The following is a 20,400-nucleotide window of genomic DNA, read 5'->3' on the forward strand; positions in this document are numbered from 1 at the left end:
TTGCAACTGAGTTTAAGTTTTTGAGGAAATACCAAACTGTTTTCCAAAGTGGTTGCATTATGTTGCATCCCCACCACCCATGTATTGGGATCTAATTTCTTCACATCCTTGCCAATGCCATTCATCTAATAGTCATCCTGTGGATGCACAGCCATGTTCATTTTGTTTTAATTTACATTTCCCTGATGACTAATGATGTTGAGCCTCTTTTCATGTGCCTATTAGTCATTTGTACATCTTTGGATCCCTAACCTTGTTAATATTTGTGTAGAATTCCATTAAGCATGTGCTATGATTGGTTTTATCTCATCTCGGTCCCCTATTGATGGACATTTAGGTTGCTTCCAGCAACCTAATTTCTACTATTACAAACGATGATGCAAGAATGACAGGAAAGAATAACACGTATTTTACTATGTGCCAGGCACTCTTTTAAACACACTTCAAAAGTGAACTCTCTTAATCCACATGACTACTGTCTGAGGTAGGTGTTATTATTATTTCCATTACAGGCGATGGAATTAAGGCACAGAAGGGTTAAGTGACTTACCCAGGATCACAGCTAGGAAGCATCAGCATCAGGATTCCATCCTAGCAGGCTCTTCTTCTCTCCAAAAGACATTGAGAAAATAAAAGCAAAAGCCACAGATTGGGAGAAATGCAAAATGCATATATGAAACAGACTTGTATCTAGAATATATAAGGAACTCTCAAAACAACGAGAAAACCAAAAACTTGATTTAAAAAGATCAACAAAATTAGGAAAGCTTTATCTAGTTTGACCAAGAGGAATATCATCTTCCATTCCTGCATTCTGAGCCTGTGTCTGTCTTTAGATCTCAGATGTGTTTCCTGGAGGCAGCATACTGTTGGGTCTTGTTCTTTAATCCACCAGCTTCTCTGTGTCTTTTGATTGGAGAATTAAATCCATTTACATTTAGAGTGATTACTGATATATGAGGGCTTAATGCTGCCATTCTGTCTCGTTTAGTAGTTTTTCTATGTTTCCACTGTTTCTCTTCCCTTGTATTTCTGACTGCCATTTCAGTTTGGTGGTTTTCTGTGGTGGTTTTCTCACTTTTCTCTTTATTTGCAAATTGTGGCTTTGCTCTGATTTTTTTGTTGTTGTTGTTTAATGGTTACCATGAGGTTTGTATAAAAGATCTCGTAGATGAGATAGCCCATTTTCTGATAGCCTCTTATCTCTATTAGCCTAAGCAGGTTCCACCCCTTTCCTCTTTCCCTTCTGAGATATTGTTTTTGCAAACAATGCTGTTTTGTGTTGTGAGTTTGTGAGTAAAATGAAGTGTTTATGGTTATTTTTGATGCTATCCTTCTCTTTATCTTTTAAGTCATAATTAAGTATTTGCCACCGTGTTCTGAAAGAGAGCTGCAGTATTCTGATTTTGTCTGTCTATTTATCTTCTTGCTCAAAGCTTTGTAGACCTTTGCCTTTTTGTTTCAGATATGAGGGCATCCTTGGTCACTTCTTATAGGGGAGGTCTAGTGGCGATGAACTCCCTCAGTTTTTGTTTATCTGGGAAAGCTTTTATTTCTCCATCATATCTGAAGGATAGTTTAGCTGGATAGAGTATTCTTGACTGAAAGTTTTTGTCTTTCAGTATTTTGAACATATCTTTCCACTCTCTCCTAGCCTGTAAGGTTTATGTCAAGAAATCCACTGAAAGCCTGATAGGGGTTCCTTTGTAGATTTTCTTCTTCCACCTTGCTGCTCTTGGTATTTTTTCTTTGTCATTTACTTTGCCAATTTTACTAATATATGCCTTGGAGAAGGTCTTTTTGCATTGATGTAATTAGGAGTTCTGTTTGCTTCATGTATTTTTATGTCCAATTTCTTCCCCAGGTTTGGGAAGTTCTGAGCTATTGTTTTTGAAAAAGCTCTGCTCCTTTCTCCCTCACTTTTCCCTCTGGAATATCTATAATCCTTATTTTTCATGTCCTAATTGAGTTAGATGTTTCTCGAAGAACTCCTTTATTTTTAAAAAATCTTAGTTGTCTCTCCTCCACCTGAAGCATTTCTATATTTCTATCCTCTAAATCACTAGTTCTGTACTCCATAATTTAGCTCTATTTTTTTTAAGGATTCTAGATTATTTTTATCTCTGTGATTGTGTTCTTCACCTCCAGAATTTGTTTGTTTCTTTATAGAGTTTCAGTCTCTTTGGTGAAGTATTCCTTCTGCTCATTAGTTTCATTCCTGATTTCATTGAACTGTCTTTCTGAGTTTTCTCATAACTCATTGAGTTTCTTTTTGACAGCTATTTTGAATTCTCTGTCACTTAGATTGTTAATTTCTGGGAGTTCAGGGTTGGTTTCTGGAGACTTGTCTTTTTCCTTCTCCTCTGAAGTGTTACTGTTGTTTTTCATGGTTTTTGATCAAGCTATCCTTTGCTATTACATTTGTGGTAGTATCAGGTCACAGATTCCTCCGGCTACCACTGGGGGAAGCAGGAGCTGTGTTTCTGATCCCACTCTGTCTACTGGAAGTTGTGTGAGTATGGTGGGTGCTCCCATAAGCTGGGGTGGTGTTCCCGCACATACCGTATTGCCATTGCCTCCGCTTACACTTGTGCCAGTTGCCGTGCCTGTTGAGTGGTCTTCTTCACATGGTCTAAGCTGGGACCACTTGTCAGAGCCCTACTGGCATGGTGGGTGCTCCTGCCAGCCAGGAAAGTGTTCATGCACATGCGCACGGCTGCTGCCTCCTCTTCTTACAGTCATGCCGAGGTGCGTTCCCTCTTGTGGGGCCGTGGTGGCACAATGGGGGCTCCCACCAGCCAGGAAAGTGTTTGTGCTTTCATGCAGGGCTGCTGCCACCTCTTCTCACAGTCACGCCAAGCTGTGTTCCCGCTGGCACGGCCTTGGTGCCATGGCAGGCGCTCCTGCTGGCTGGGATGGCGTTCACCTGCAGTCTGGGCTGTCCCTGCCTCCTCTTAGAGTAGCACTGGCCACTGTGTGAAGACCCACGACCTGGCTCACTGCTGCTGGGGAGGTAGGGGAGTGCTCACCTATCTCCACTGCTTCCAAGGGACCCAGTCCATCCACCTTCAGATGCGTAGCTGCATGAGTCTCTCAGGTGCCCTGCTGAGCTCTGTGGGTATCCTCTGTTGGTCAATGAATGTCTGTTTAGTTATAATTAAGAAGGGGAGACATAAAGGCAACAGCTCACTCTGCCACATTGCTGGCATCACTTCTCTAAAATTTTTATACATGCACACACAGAGCAGTCTATATATCTTTAGAATAACTGATTTACTAGTTATCATTTTTATGGTATGTCTGGATCATGGAGCTGTGTCATATAATCAGATAAAACACTATTATTCTTAAAGTGTTATTTATTGATGACATTAATTTTGTCAATACACGAGTCAATTCAGATACACTATTTGACAATAGGGAAACTGATTTTAAAATCCAGGAATTGTCAGGACATTAAATTGGAAAGTATAACACTTTAAGATACTATTTTGTCTTCTAGATCTTAGAGAACTTTGGTAACATACTTAGAGCATGAATGGAAGTGTGTATACAAAGACTAAGGAAGGAGAGGGAAAACACAGTGACATGGTTTAATGCCATGCATAATCTGCCCACCTTTCCTACCCGTGTGCTGTGTGCTTTCCTTCTTTTCCCAAGTTCTCTTAAACTAGCTTATCACAGCCCCGGGGCATTTTCATGTGCTGTTGCTTAGATGGAATCTCAGTCAGGGCTGCCATCCTTCCTGATCCTATTCACCAGGCTTTACCCTCAGGGCTTAGATTAAATATGATTTCTTCCTGGAAGCCTCTCCTGAAACCAGAATAGATTTGTTTTTCCTGTTACAAAATGTCAAATTCTGCACCTTTTCCTTTTTACACTTCTTGTTATTTTAATTACAGCTTTTTTTTTTATTAATGTTATGATAGATTACAACCTTGTGAGATTTCAGTTGTACATTTTTGTTAGTCATGTTGTGGGTACACCACTTCCGCCTTTGTGCCCTCCCCCCAACCCCCCCCCCCCTTTTCCCTGGTAACCACCGATCAGATCTCCTTGTCAATATATTAACTTCCACCTATGAGTGGAGTCATATAGAGTTCGTCTTTCTCTGACTGGCTTATTTCGCTTAACATAATACCCTCGAGGTCCATCCACGTTGCTGTGAATGGGCCAATTTTGTCTTTTTTTATGGCTGAGTAGTATTCCATTGTGTATATATACCATATCTTCTTTATCCAATCATCAGTTTCTGGGCATGTAGGTTGGTTCCACGTCTTGGCTATTGTAAATAATGCTGTGATGAACATAGGGGTGCAAGGGACTCTTGGGATTTCTGATTTCAGGTTCTTAGGATAGATACCCAGTAATGGGATGGCTGGGTCATAGGGTATTTCTATTTTTAACTTTTTGAGAAATCTCCATACTGTTTTCCATAGTGGCTGTACCAGTTTGCATTCCCACCAACAGTGTATGAGGGTTCCTTTTTCTCCACAACCTCTCCAACATTTGTCACTCTTGGTTTTGGATGTTTTTGCCAATCTAACGGGTGTAAGGTGATATCTTAGTGTAGTTTTGATTTGCATTTCCCTGATGATTAGCGATGATGAACATCTTTTCATGTGTCTATTGGCCATATTCATATCTTCTTTTGAGAAATGTCTGTTCATGTCCTCTGCCCATTTTTTGATCGGGTTGTTTGTTTTTTTGTTGTTAAGCCGTGTGAGTTCTTTGTATATTATGGAGATTAACCCTTTGCCGGATAAGTGGCTTGTAAATATTTTTTCCCAATTAGTGAGCTGTTTTCTTGTTTCAATCCTGTTTTTCCTTGCCTTGAAGAAGCTCTTTAGTCTGATGAAGTCCCATTTGTTTATTCTTTCTATTGTTTCCCTCAGCTGAGGAGTTATAGTGTCCAAAAGATTCTTTTGAAACTGATGTCAAAGAGTGTACTGCCTATATTCTCTTCCAGAAGACTTATTGTTTCAGGCCTAATCTTTAGGTCTTTGATCCATTTTGAGTTTATTTTGGTGTGTGGTGAAAAAGAATGGTCAATTTTCAATCTTTTGCATGTGGCTGTCCAGTTTTCCCAGCACCATTTGTTGAAGAGACTTTCTTTTCTCCATTGTAGGCCCTCTGCTCCTTTGTCGAAGATTAGCTGTCCATAGATGTCTGGTTTTATCTCTGGGCTTTCAATTCTGTTCCATTGATCTGTGGACCTGTTTTTGTACCAGTACCATGCTGTTTTGATCACTGTAGCTTTGTAATATGTTTTGAAATCTGGGATTGTGATTCTGCCGGCTTTGTTTTTCTTGCTCAGGATTGCCTTAGCAATTTGGGGTCTTTTGTTGCCCCATATGAATTTTAGGATTCTTTGTTCAATTTCTGTGAAGAATGTTCTTGGGATTCTGATTGGGATAGCGTTGAATCTGTAGATTGCTTTAGGTAGTATGGACATTTTAACTATGTTTATTCTTCCAGTCCATGTGCATGGAATGTCTTTCCATCTCTTTATGTCGTCATCAATTTCTTTCAAGAAAGTCTTGTAGTTTTCATTGTATAGATCCTTCACTTCCTTGGTTAAGTTTATCCCAAGGTATTTTATTCTTTTCGTTGCGATTGTGAATGGGATAGAGTTCTTGAGTTCTTTTTCTGTTAGTTCATTGTTAGTGTATAGAAATGCTACTGATTTATATATGTTGATTTTATACCCTGCTACTTTGCTGTAGTTGTTGATTATTTCTAATAGTTTTCTATGGATTCTTTGGGGTTTTCTATATATAAGATCATGCTGTCTGCAAACAGCGAGAGTTTTACTTCTTCGTTGCCTATTTGGATTCCTTTTATTTCATTTTCCTGCCGAATTGCTCTGGCCAACACCTCCAGTACTATGTTGAATAGGAGTGGTGAAAGTGGGCACCCTTGTCTTGTTCCTGTCCTCAGAGGGATGGCTTTCAGTTTTTGTTCATTGAGTATGATGTTGGCTGTGGGTCTGTCATATATGGCCTTTATTATGTTGAGGTACTTTCCTTCTATACCCATTTTATTGAGGGTTTTTATCATAAATGGGTGTTGGATCTTGTCGAATGCTTTCTCTGCATCTATTGAGATGATCATGTGGTTTTTGTTTTTCATTTTGTTGATGTAGTGTATCACGTTGATTGACTTGCAGATGTTGAACCATCCCTGTGTCCCTGGTATAAATCCCACTTGATCATGGTGTATAATCTTTTTGATGTATTGCTGTATTCGGTTTGCCAAAATTTTGTTGAGGATTTTTCCATCTATGTTCATCAGTGATATCAGCCTGTAGTTCTCCTTCTTTGTGTTGTCCTTGTCAGGTTAGGGGATCAGAGTGATGTTGGCTTCATAGAATGTGTTAGGGAGTACTCCATCTTCCTCAATTTTCTGGAATAGTTTGAGAAGAATAGGTATTAAGTCTTCTTTGAATGTTTGGTAGAATTCTCCAGAGAAGCCGTCTGGTCCTGGACTCTTATTTTTGGGGAGGTTTTTGATTACCATTTCTATTTCCTTACTTGTGATTGGCCTATTCAGATTCTCCATTTCTTCCTGATTCAGTTTGGGGAGATTGTAGGAGTCTAGGAATTTGTCCATTTCTTCCAGCTTGTTCAATTTGTTGGCATATAGTTTTTCATAGTATTCTCTTATGATCCCTTGTATTTCATTGGTATCTGTTGTGATTTCTCCTCTCTCATTCCTAATTTTATTGATTTGCGATTTCTCTCTTCTTTTCTTGGTGAGTCTGGCTAAAGGTTTGTAGATTTTGTTAATTTTTTCGAAGAACCAACTCTTTGTTTCATTGATCCTTTCTATTGTCTTTTTTGTTTCAATATCATTTATTTCTGCTCTTATTTTTATTATTTCCCTCCTTCTACTGACTCTGGGCTTTGTTTGTTCTTCTTTTTCTAGTTCTGTTAGGTGTTGTTTGAGGTTGCTTATGTGAGCTTTTTCTTGTTTAGTGAGGTGAGCCTGTATTGCGATGAATTTCCCTCTTAGGACTGCTTTTGCTGCATCCCAGATGATTTGGTATGTTGTATTCTCATTTTCATTTGTCTCCAGATAATATTTGATTTCTTCTTTAATTTCTTCAATGATCCATTGTTTGTTCAGAAGCGTGTTGTTTAGTCTCCACATTTTTGCACCTTTCTCTGCTTTTTTCTTGTAGTTGATTTCTAGTTTCATAGCATTATGATCAGATAAGATGCTTGATATTATTTCAACTCTCTTGTATTTATTGATGTTTGCTTTGTTTCCCAAAATATGGTCAATCCTTGAGAATGCTCCAAGTGCACTTGAGAAGAATGTGTAACCTGCTGTTTTTGGATGAAGTGTTCTATATATATCTATTAAGTCCATCTGGTCTAATTTTTCATTTAATTCTGTTATTTCCTTGTTGATTTTCTGTCTGGATGTTCTGTCCATTGGTGTTAATGGTGTGTTGAGGTCCCCTACTATTATTGTATTGTTGTTGATGTCTTCTTTTAGTTCTGTTAAGAGTTGCTTTACAAATTTTGGTGCTCCTGTGTTGGGTGCGCATATATTTATAAGTGTTATGTCTTCTTGGTGGAGAGTCCCTTTTATCATTATATACTGTCCCTCTTTGTCTTTCTTTATCTGTTTTGCTTTGAAGTCTACCTTGTCTGATATTAGTATAGCGACACCCGCTTTCTTTTGTTCATTATTAGCTTGGAGTATTGTTCTCCATCCCTTCACTCTGAGTCTGTGTTTGTCTTTGGGGCTGAGGTGTGTTTCCTGGAGGCAGCATATTGTTGGGTCTTGTTCTTTGATCCATCCTGCCACTCTGTGTCTTTTGATTGGGGAGTTCAATCCATTTACATTTAGAGTGATTATTGAGATGTGGGGGCCTACCACTACCATTTTATGTCTTGTTTTCCAGTTTTCTTCAATTTCCTTTGTTTCTCGTCCCATGGTTTAATCTGTTATGATGAAGAGCTGCTACTCTCTATTGTTGTCCTTCTACTTATCTCCTCTGCTCTTGGTTTTGTAGCCCCTTTCCTTTTTTTGATTTTTCAGGAATGAGGGTTTTCCTGAGGATTTCCTGAAGAGGGGGTTTTGTGGCAATGAACTCCCTTAATTTTTGTTTATCTGGGAAAGTTTTTATTTCTCCATCGTATTTGAAGGATATTTTCGCTGGGTAGAGAATTCTCGGCTGTAGGTTTTTGTCCTTCAGATTTTTGAATATATCATTCTACTCTCTTCTAGCCTGTAAAGTTTCTGCTGAGAAATCTGCTGATAGCCTGATGGGGGTTCCTTTCTAACTTAGTTTCTTTTGCCTGGCTGTCCTTAGTATTTTCTTCTTGTCGTTGACTTTTGCTAGCTTCACTACTATATGCCGTGGGGTTGGTCTTCTTGCATTGATAAAGTTTGGAGATCTATTGGCTTCTGTCACCTGAAGATCCATCTCTCTCACCAGATTTGGGAAGTTCTCAGCCATTATTTCTTTGAATAGGCTTTCTGCCCCTTTCTCCTTCTCTTCTCCCTCTGGTATACCTATAATCCTTATGTTGCATCTCCTAATTGTGTCTGATAATTCTTGGAGAGTTTCTTCATTTCTTTTTAGTCTTACTTCTCTCTCCTCCTCTGCCTGCAGCATTTCTATATTCCCATCTTCCAAATTGCTAATTCTTTCCTCCATATTATCGGCCCTACTGTTCAGTGCATCTAGATTTTTCTTAATCTCCTCTATTGCGTTCTTCATTTCCAGTATTTCTGTTTGGTTCTTCTTTATCATGTCAAACTCTTTTGTGACATAACTCCTGAACTCGTTGAGTTATCTATCTGAATTCTCTCTTAACTCATTGAGTATTTTAATGATGGCTGTTTTGAAGTCATCGTCATTTAGGTTATATATCTCATTTTCTTTGGGATTGTTTTCTGTGTATTTGTTATTTTCCTTCTGTTCTGGAGATTTAATGTATTTTTTCATATTGCTTGATGTTGTTGATTTGTGCCTCCACATAGAGATAGAGTTTAGTTGCTCCTTCCACTTGTTCCTGCTGGTGTGGTGGGGGAGCAGCTGTTTATACCGCACCAACCAGGAACCCTATCTGCAGTTGCTAACTGGGCCTGGGCCCCTCCTCATAGTCACAGTGGTCCTTTCGATTCCCTCTTCTGCCGTGGGGGCTGTCACGGGGGGGCTTCAGGCTGCTGGTGCCTACTGTTGCAGCCCACCTAGACGTGCTCCCTCCTTGGGGTCTGCAACAGTGTTATGGGCTTTTCCAGCGGCCAGGGGTAGGATCACTTATATTTGCCGCTCCGTCACTGTCGGTACCCACAAAATCTCACTTGTCCACTATGGGTCGCAGCAGAGCTATTGGCATCTTCTACCGTCTGTGGTTAGCTCACCTAGCTATGCTACTTTTGTCCCGGGATCTTCCAGCCTTGTGGCTGCTGGATGGGTGCTCTCTACTAGTGCTGTGCAGAGGCTTTCCCTGAGGCTGCTGTGAGCCTGTAGGGTTTTCCCCTAGGCTACGGAGCTGGGTCGCTGGAACTTCACCCAGCCCCAGTCCTGTTCTCCAGGAACTTGGGGAGTGCTTTGCCCTGTCTGGGGGATAGGCGGAGATCCTGATTTCAGTGGTAGCTGGTCAGCTGCTGCCCTGCCTGATATTCTCCTCTCCGGGACCCTCCCGATGTTGTGGATGCTGGGCGTAGCCCCTCCGCTAATAGCAGACAGAGAGTTTTGTCTGCTGCCCGAGCGGAACTCTGGAGCTTCCCCTCTAGGGCATGGAGCCGGCCTCTGGAGCTTCACTCAGCCCCAGTCCTCTCCGAGATCTCCCGCAATCCGTTGCCCCATGGGGCGGGCAATGGCAGCTGGGGGTCACCTCACCCTCTGGGATTCTCTCCGGGACTTTCCCGGAATTGTGAATGCTGGGCGTGGCCCCTCCACTAATGGCAGACAGAGAGTTTTGTCTGCTGCCCGGGTGGAACTCTGGAGCTTCCCCTCTGGGGCGCGGAGCTGGCCTTTGAAAGTTCCCCCAGCCCCAGTCCTCTCTGAGATCTCTGGCAATCCCTTTCCCCAGTGTGCAGGCAGTGGCAGCCTGGGGGCCGCCGTACCCTCAGTGATTCTCTCTGGGACCCTCCAGGCGCCGTGAACACTAGGCGGGATCTCCCCGCCAATGGTGGGGCGAGACTCTCCCCGTGGGCTCAGGTGTGTAACTCTAGAGTTTCCCTCTGCGTTTAGGAGTAATTGCGGGGGGTTTAGGTAGGGTTCTGGTCACCTGTTTCCACCGTCGCTCCTCTGGTGTGTGCTCGCTCCTGCCCTAGGTGTGTGTTGATCTTCTGGGGGCGTCCATTGGAAGACAGCCGCTTGCAGGTACGAGCCTGTTCAGTCAGGCTCGGAGAGTTTTCACCTATCTCCACATCCTCCCTAAGGGAAGTCTGTCCGCCTTCCGATGTATAGTCGCGTGGGTCTCTCAGACGTCCTCAGATGCTGTTCTGGATATCCTTTGTTAAGCGATGAGTGTCCAAATAATTGTAAACTCGAAGGGGGAGAGCAAAGAGGACTACTCACGGTGCCATCTTGGATCCTCCTTTAATTACAGCTTTTGAGTAACTGTCTGTTTTAATCTCTCTGAGTCCAGAGAACATGGCTAATTTGTTCATGTCTCAATCCACAGCTCTTATCCAGAGTAAAATCTGGCACGGAGGGGAAGCTCAATAAACATTTGTTGGATTAATTAATCTTCGCTCAGCTTCTTCGCTGTCTCCAGTAGATGTATTCAGTATGCAATAATTATAAAACCATGTCCTGGGTCCTCGTGTTTCTCTGCATGGTAATGGCATGGGACGTTGTCCCAATGGGAGGTGCCCATGCCTCAGAGGACATCTCTCCAGAGGTCCTTCCTGCTGATAGATTCTGAGAATAATCAGCTTATTTTTCCTGTTAACCTCTGACCTTCAAAAATCCAGAGTGTACAGAATACACTTGCATGACACACACATCCTACCCTGGTGGAGCAGTGGATGCTCTCAGATCCTTCTGCAGGCATTGCACTGAGAAGTCTGGTTAGTACATGAAACACGTGCATGGGTCTGACAGGTGGTCCCTAAATGTGAGGATTCTTTGGGTGAACACCATGATGGAAAAAAAAATGTAAGACTCTCTGTCCACGCTGAGATACCATTGATCAAAGTTAATACCTCTCCACAATATTAAATATAATGTTCTATTTATTGGCTATAAAATAGAGATGGGGCCTAATGTGCTATTTTCGACTTAAATCCTCATGCTCTATCTTATAATATTTAAGACTTCTGCATTTGGAAGCTATATTAATAGCTTAGCATTTTTATCTACCTATTAGATCAATGTAACACAAATATTAATAAAAGATAGGAGTGTAAATTTTACCTATTCAATAAGTTGCTTCTGAGGGATCATAAGCATTTTAAGAGTGGCTCGATAAGTGAATAAGCAGGCTATATTTAAGTGCTTCTTTCATGAATGTATGAAGAAAGTAAAGAATGAATGAAAAAAGGAGGAGAGCAAGAGAGGGAGAGAGGAAAACACAACACGGGGCCAAAATAAATGTGGAGGAAAAAACCTGTATTTATAAAACAGTAGTTCACAAGCAATGGAAAAATTAAAACTGAGCACAGAAAACCTGTTTTCTGGCTGATGGGCACACATCTGTTTTGACTTAAGTCCCTAGGAAACCTCAGGGGGTCTCTTTTACTCATGTATCTGGCCACTGTGCTGGGAAACCTCCTCCTCCTCACCCAGCCTGCCCTGGACCAGCCTGTCTGCCCTCCCAGGTATTTCTTCCTGAAGAACCTGTCTCTTGGCTCTCCCTCCTCTCTGCCACCATCTGTAAAACCATCCACAATGCTCTGCCTCAGGGCATCTCCATGCTGTTGCCAGGTTGTGCCTCACAGACATCTTCCATGAGTTTGTCGCAGCCATGGAGCTCTTCCTTCTCGCTGCCATGTCCGATGACTGCTTTGCTGTCACCTGCCACCCCTGCACTACGAGGTGGTCATGAGCCCCAGGTCCTGCATGGGCATGATGGCTGCCTGTTGGCTTCCATCTTTGTTCTTTTGTCTCAAGATTGCTTTGGCTATTTGGAGTCTGTTGGGAAAGGCCATCCAGAAGACACAACCACAGGTTTGACCCCAGATCATTGGAGCTGGCCCCCCCCGTCTTTGGAATGTGGGTTCTGCTTCTTTCCCCACTGCCAGAAGCTGCCCCGAGGATACAGCCTTAAGGTAGTAATGTGGTGATGATGCCATCTGGATGGGTACTGACTAAACCCAGTTAAGGCCCCCTGTGTGCGTGACTGAACCCAGTTAGGGCCTCTATATAAACTTTTTTAAAAATTCTTTTTTTTTTAGATTTTTATTTTTAACTTTTTAAAATTGAGGTAACGTTTGTTAAAACATCATTAAAATTTCAGGTGTACATCATTATATTTCAACTTCTGTATAGACTACATCATATTCACCCCAAAAGAAGAACATTGTTTAATTTCCAAATATTGAGCATTTTCAAACTATCATTCTGTCATTGAATTCTTTTTTAATGTCATTGTCATGTGAGAACATACTTTGCATAATTTTTAATTTTAAATTTTTTTTTCATTTTTCTTTTATGGTCCACACCATGGACTGTCTCAAAGAATATTCCATGTCAACTTCTGTAGAAAGTGTATTCTCCTCTTACCGGCCAACGTTTTCTGTACATGTCAATTAGACCAAAGTGAGTGATAGCGAGTTTCAGGTCTTACTGATTTTTTTCCCTGCAATCTCTGTCAATAACTGGTAGTAAGGTGTTGAAGTCTCCAACTCTAACTGTGGGTTTGTCTGTTTCTCCTTGCAGTTCTGTCAATTTTTGCCTCCAATATTTTGATGCTCTGTGATCCAGTGCATACATGTTGAGTGATTTTGTTTCTTCTTGGAGAATTGACCCCTTTAATATTAGATAATGTCCTTCTTTATTCCTGATTAATTTCCTTGTTCTAAAGTCTTCTTTGAAATTAATAGAGCTAGTCTAGCTTTCTTTTGCTTAGTTTTGACATGATATATTTTCCCCATTTATTTATTTTTAATCTATCAATGTTTTATATTTAAAGTTGGTTTCTTGTAACTATACGTAGACAACATACAGATGTTGATGTTTCTAAACCCACTCTGACAATTTCTGTAATTCAGTTGGTCTGACCGTTCACATTTAAAGTGATTATTGACATAGATTATATCTACCATGTTTGTTACTGTTGTCTATTTGTTGCAGTTTTTCTTTTCTAAATTTCCTCCTTTTTCTCCCTTCTCTGTTTTTTTGTTGAGAGTTTTATATGATTTCATTTTTTCTTCTCTCAGTATATCAATTATACTTATTTTTATAAGTATTTACTCTTTGCCTTTAAGTTTCTGAAACACATTTCTAACTGATCTCAGTCACCTTCAAAGAGCAGTAACCACTCGTGTAGTGGAGGCAGTTGATAGGAGACTATTTACCTTCATTTCATTTTCCTGGTGGCTGACGAGTGGTTACTTGTACAGAAAATGGTAACTCTCTCTATTTTTTGGCTTTTAAAAAGTTGTAAATTATTTATACATCAAATTGTGTACTTATAAATTCCATTTGATTGTGTCATCAGATCACACAGAAACATTGTTGTTTCCATTTACTTCAATGATGCTTAACAAGAGGGAAATGCCAAAAACTAAGAAATGTTTGAACTAAAAAATTGTGGACACATCTTTTATTGGTAAAGGAAGTAGTTTTGATTTATTCTACACATAAAAATGAATAATGGAAAGGTTTTCACTTAGACGTACAGCATTTTGAGTCGTATTCAATAAAATCATTCTAGTTGGAGTTAGGTAGATCAGCAGGAAAGGGAACAAGAAGAGCGTCAGGAACTCAAACTGAGATGCAACGAGAGATAATCCAGTTGTGATATAAAGAGGACACGAGCTGTAAAAAATAAGGAAAATGGAATTGAAATATGAAGGTATGTGTGAGAAACACTGCACAAAGTGGGTGAAAAGTTCTGATTGCATTATATATAATTTTTGAAGAAGAAAAGTTAATAATTACTCCCAGATGTTGAACCAGGGTGCCATGATTGTGTTACTAAGCAAGAAATGGAATACGAACTTTTTACTGAGGAGTAAACCCGGGAATATGTAGGATGAAGACATGTCTCTGATAAGTTGATCTGAACAAATTCATATGTGGAAAGGGATTGAAATACTTCACTGAAAAGAGATGAACAAAGTTGGACCAGAAGAAGAAAATAAATAGAACGGGAAGCTCTGGGCCTAGAGACAATGGTCCGTGCTGAAATCTGATTGCAGGGTTGGCGGTGACTGTGTCATTAGCGATAAGAGTAGCTGCTCTGAAATTATGTCAAACCCCAAAGGGACATTTCAGCATGAAGACAGAGATCCTTTGGATTGATGTCTTAAAATTATTTCTGTGATCAATGGGAATCCTTAAGCAGAAATCTACAAACCGTACGTTCTTCATAATGAAATGGATGGAGACATGAAGGACCTGGTCAAGAAGAGCATTCCACGTGAGGCTGCCAATCAATCACTACAACAACAGTGTTTGTAAGAGTTCTAAACCTGTCGCAGCTCTAGAGCCTGAGAAAAGGGATTCAGGCAGCCCTGTCTAGTTGGCCATGTCCTTCGATGTGAAATTCAGGTTCTATAAATGCAGGTGAGAGTCAGAGGGAATGGTCCAGTCAACACCAGTCAGGATAGCAAAATTCAAATTGGGCAAAAATGATAGAGGTCACCTTATAATTTCACATTAATGAGCAGACATAATGTGTGTTAATTGGCTATACATCATGGTCTCTAAGTACCTTGTGGCCTGAAACATTTCTACGTTTGTCTGTCTAGCCCCAGAGTCTAACAAAGCATAAAGCTCTTGGTTTTGTGTTTCACGTGACTGAAAGGACTCAGTTTTTAGTTGCTTAGATGTAGACAGAACACTCTAAGCTCCATAACATGTTGTTACTGAGCAAGAGATCATGGGAAAAAACCCTCACTAGTATAAATATGGACTCCAAATAAACAGGAAATATTTTTAGGTTCTTGATTGGAAGGTCCTGGGTTTCATTTTTGTTTTGTAGTTGGGATTTTCAGATTTTGTAACTGTCTTGTTATTGCATCTGTCCCGAGACCCTCGATGTGCTGTGAATGAGGCACCACAGCTGATGAGTGAGATTATTTTCATTTGCACCATCTTTCAACTCCCTCCTTTCTCTTCTCTGAATCTGGGGCTCCTTTGTTCTTTTGTTTGTCCGACCATTTATTTGTTTTCTCTGTTAGCCCTTCATTCCTTCACTTAGGAAATAGTCATTGAGTCGTTTTATCTTTCCACAGTCGATGGTGCTGGAATACATGTATTATCACATCCAAGGAAATGATTCTCTGATAAACTCAGACTGGATTCACATCCCAATAGCGAATCTGCTAATTCCATTTCTATTCTATTGATGTTCTATTTATCTCTCTTTGATATTCAATTGACGCTTGCAAAACACTTATAAAACTGAGATAGCCATCGTCTACACCCTTTAAACTGACTCCTCATGATCTAATAATGTTAACAACCATAAGAAAAGTATGTGATGAGGAACCATACTACGTGGCATGCACTGCCTAAGTCTTTCATATATACAATCACAATGATTTTATGAAATTTTGTGAGGTAGTAATGACTAAGTTCACTTCCCAGATGAGGAAATCGAGTGTTTATGTGACTGTGTCTGATCGTGCACCCAGTGATTGACGGCAAATGTATTCTAGTTTAGTTTGCAGAAACACTGCTGGTCTTGGTTTTCGTTTACTTTCTTGCCTCAGAAGAAATTCAATGTTGGTCTTTCTTCCTTTTTTTGTGTTTTGGTACTCTGAAGTTTATGCAGTCAGGTAGGAAGACCCGTAGTTGGAGATTTAGAGTATCCTCAATATCCAAAAAATGTTGCAGGGGGACAAGCATCCATATGGAGCTTCACCCCTGTGGGAGTGATGGAATTAATATTCAGATACAGGAAAGAAATCTTCCCGCAGGCCTCATGGAGAGTGAATAGGGAAGTTAATCCTAATCAGAAAGAAGACAGGACAAGCATTGGGGAAGTCCTGCCCTTTTACAGGACTTTCAGCAGTAGTATCTAGGGTTTAAATATCTTGGGGAATTTGATCCTCAGTCCAATCAGACATGAGTGAGATAAGGCATGACGTCAGGAGTGAAACTACGCCCCATGATTGCGTAGGGAATCTGTGCCAGAGCTCACAATTGAGTAGAACCCTGGTGGATGTGAAGCGAGTGAAGGAGACGGGAGAAGGGTATTTGAGACGGGGGTGCAAACACAAAGGTGGCTCGAGGGGCAGCTCGAGAGTCAACATAAAGAGAGCAGAAGGTGGCTTCTGAAAGTGGAAGAAACTGAAAAGGGCTACCAAGTTTGACCATGTTATGGGGTAGCTAGAAATACATACAAAGGTGTCAAGTATTTAGACACAAGAAAATACAGAGTCAGGAAACGTGGCAATGGTGTAGCAGGACACTTGGATGAAGATACCGACCTGTCAACATTTTGTGATCTTTTAATGCACAAAAATACATTCAATATGAAATATATGACAGAGAAAGTTTCAGAACAGGGAGACAAAATAATATCTGGAAAGCAGAGTAATGATCTGCTGATCGGTGCAGATAAGTCTTTGTATGTCACAGAGGAAGTGGCATTGAACGTGCAGACAGTAGTGGGGAGTGTTCATTACAAAGCATGAAAATGAAGGAAAGGTCCTGGACGTCTGAAATGTCAAATGGCTTGAGGGGGTAGCTAACGGTGAGGATACGTATAACCGAGTTTCCTGTGATAAAAGGTAATGCAAGCGACTCTACAAACCTTGGTCTTTATTACAGAAGTGGCGCGAGTCACTGTAGGATTTTCTTTCTTGTAAGATCATATCAAGATCTATATATTGGAAAGATAAACTGCTACTTTGTTGACAAGAATTCAAGGAGCAGCAGAGGTAGGATATGGAAGGAAACAGTATTCAACAGAGCACCGTGGATTCTGACGACTTTACCCATGGAAAATGCCGGTGGTGGGGGAGGAGGAGGGCGTATGCTTCGGCACCGAGACCACCCTCCACGCCTCGTTCATCACCACTTGGATTGTATCTGGAGGGCTATCATGTAAAATGTTGTTTGAAGAAAGTGTTCTTCCTTCAAAAAAAAAAAGGAAACTTGGAAAACCACTGAATTGAATAAGTAGATTTGATTCCAGGAAAGAGATCGTGAAACCCTGGGCTAAGAAGAGAAGGCATGTAAGGGATCAATGATACACGTAGGGAAAAAATGAGAACCTGGGATTAATCACGTTTCGAAAGACAAAGATCAAAGATGAAATAAGAACAACTTCAAAAGTTTCAGCCTGGGGAGCTGAGCGGAAGATGGCACAAATATGTGAAGTAGGAGCAATAGAAAGAACAGTTTGATGGTTGAGGAGAAGGAAGAAGCAGATTTTAGAAATGTTAGAAAGGAAGGGCTTGTGGCACATCAGGTCAATGTGGTCAAGAGAAAGTTGGAAATTCAAGAGTAGGGTCATTACATGAGGATGATGACAAACATGAGAGTCATAATGAAAGCTCAGGAAATACACGGATTCTTCCAGGTATAGTGGATGGGAAGGTTGTCCTTTTACAAGAAGACTCTCATGATAAAACCTGGAGAAATATCAAAATTTACGTGGTGCTGAGTTAGAAGAGTCCAGCAAAGGCTGGTGGACCTTCTTTGGAGAGAGAAGAGACAAGGGACGGAGCGATATTTGACTTTAACTACCAGTCACAGAACTTCTAAAAATGCCACCAAGTGTCGCTTCCAGGACTCAGTGCTTTCTTCGACAGTACAGTTTCTGCAGGGCAACCTTCATATGTTTGTTCCTCAGACAGTAGATGACAGGATTCAAAGTGGGTGTGAGAATGGAGTAAAACACAGATGCCAGGCGACCCTGGGTTGGGGAGTATTGGGAGGCAGGCCTCAAGTACACGAGGCTTCCGGTTCCATAAAACAAAACAACTGTGGTCAGATGAGAGGAGCAGGTGGAGAAGGATTTCCACCTCCCGTCCACAGAGGGGATCCGGGCAATCGTGGAGATGATCCAGACGTAGGAGAGGGCTGTTAGGGCAAAGGAACTCATGACAATGCAGCTGCTCACAGCAAAGCCCACTTCCTCATTGAGGCGGTAATCAGTGCAGGCAAGTCTCATGACAGGAGGAATGTCACAGAAGAAATGTTCAATGAGGTTGGGCCCACAGAAGGGGAGGGAGAAGGTGTTGAGTGTGTGGAAGGCTGAGTAGATGGCCCCGCTCCCCCAGGCTGTGACAACCAGCACAGAGCAAAGCTTCTCGCTCATGATGGCCCCATAGAGCAGGGGCCTGTAGATGGCCAAGCACCGGTCATAGGCCATGGCTGTGAGCAGGAAGCACTCGTAAAGCTGAGCTACACACTCAAGGTAGGAAATGACCCCTGACCCCGTGAGGGAGGTGGCCAGGGCCTTGGGGATGGTGACCGAGGTGTAGCACATGTCCAGAAAAGACAGGTTCTTCAGGAAATAGCACATGGGGCAGTGGAGCTGGCATTCCCTAATCACAGCTGTGATGGTGGAGAAGTTCCCCAGGAGGCCAAACAGGTAGACGAGCGAGAAAAATAAGATCAACACAGATCTCAGTTCAGGGACATCTGAGAAGCCTCTGAGGATGAATTGAGTCACTCTTGTCTGATTGGACATTCCCACTGTTCTTGAAGCTTTATTCAGATGTGGTGGCTGCATCGCGCTGAGTGAGGAAGCACATAGGAAACCAGTTCGAACCACGTCCGTGCAGATCCACTTTGTCTACACAGCTCTGCCTTCTAACAGTGGAGACATCAGACCTATAAGCAGTTTATTGAAATGATACTATTTCAATGAATCACGTGATTATGCTGATGAACCAATTTGTATTTTCTGCAAGTGGTCGAGTCTGACTGCATTGCTTGATAATGATCTTGTACAGAAAACAGAGAGAGAGAGATTGAGAGAGAGACGACTGGCAAAGTTCTCTTCCTCTTTCTTTCCTCCATATCACCTTCTCTCTCAGCCCCTCCTCTACTGGTGCCCATTCCTTTGATCTTCCTAAAATACTGATTTTTTGAGGGATCTTCCTCTGATCAACTTAAACATAGTGTGAATAAGACCCATTGAAAAATGTCTTCTTTTAAATGAATATATTGAATCTAAAATACTTGATTCTTAGGCTTATATTTGCAAATGTTTCCTGTCTGTCTCAGTTAAGATTAAAGTGTCTACGACATGCCAGGGAAGAGGGAATACGGAATTGGAGAGCCTGGGCATCGCATTCTCATCTTTGATTCTCAAAGCTTCTGTCTACATTAATGGTTAATAAAAATTGGAGAGTGTCATTGGCTGAGACTGTCCTCTCACTAACTCTGTGCCAACCAGGTGGGGAAGTGGAACCCAGGCTCACAGGATGATCCAGAGCGTAGGAGGCAGGCTGGGTGGTGCTGCAGGCATGTCCCTGGGCAGCTGTTGGGGCAGTGTTAGGATTTCCTGGGAACAGCGAGATCTGTGCCATGTCCCGGGAAATGGCAAGGTTTGTAGAAAGCTTACCATGTGGAATTCTTTCAGTGGTGTAGAAGGGACTTGGGATCTTTTCCCACCTGGCAGTCCTGATCTGGCCCACCAGATATGGCTCCTGTCAAATGGAAGGGGTGGCAGGCGGGATGGTGTTGGGGGAGTAGGCAAAGAGGGCCTGGTGAAAACCCCAAGTTGCATGCAGCTCTGAAAATAAAATATCACAGAAACGCCACCAGCACAATCTCATTCCCCTGAAAAGGCAGGGGATGGAACTAGGAAACAGCCTCCCCACTGAGAAGAGAAGAAGCTCCTAGGTCGTCACAGAGGCAACAGTGTCAACAGGATGTGCGGATGGCTGGGGTCAGCAAGACACAGAGGAGCCTGTGGCTACCGGTTCCTGGTGCAAAGGCCAGGAGGTGATTGTGCTCCTTGACTGAAGCTAAGCCCGGGTGGCTGCGGGCTGATGTCTCCTCCCTCTCCCTCCCCTTCCCCAATCGGCCCCTTGTCCGGGAAGGCCCAGGCCCGATAGACCCCGGGCCTGGGTTTTGGAAGAGGCACGTGTCAAATGCTGATGGGCTTCCATCTATGGTTAAACAACTGACAAGACCCATCATCACCAAGCATTCCTGGCAGTGGATGGAATACGGTTTGTCCCATCAGGAGAAACTGAATTTGAAGACATTGGCTAAGATTCTTTGTGGAAAGCTAAAGGTATATTTATCAACTTTTGCATTTCTGGCTTGTGAAAACTTGACTTAAACAATAA

At 41.8% G+C, this 20,400-nt stretch overlaps 1 protein-coding gene across 1 annotated transcript; it reads right to left on the reverse strand.

Annotated features, from left to right (window-relative positions):
• Nucleotides 1-17,885: 17,885 nt before the first annotated feature.
• On the reverse strand, nt 17,886-18,788 carry LOC106838074 (olfactory receptor 5V1-like). The gene has a single exon (XM_014851946.3). It carries the CDS (start codon nt 18,786-18,788, stop codon nt 17,886-17,888), a length of 903 nt encoding a protein of 300 aa, XP_014707432.3.
• Between the last annotated feature and the right edge of the window lie 1,612 nt (nt 18,789-20,400).

Source organism: Equus asinus, chromosome 9 (genome assembly GCF_041296235.1).
Source record: "Equus asinus isolate D_3611 breed Donkey chromosome 9, EquAss-T2T_v2, whole genome shotgun sequence".
NCBI classification, from domain to species: domain Eukaryota; kingdom Metazoa; phylum Chordata; class Mammalia; order Perissodactyla; family Equidae; genus Equus; species Equus asinus.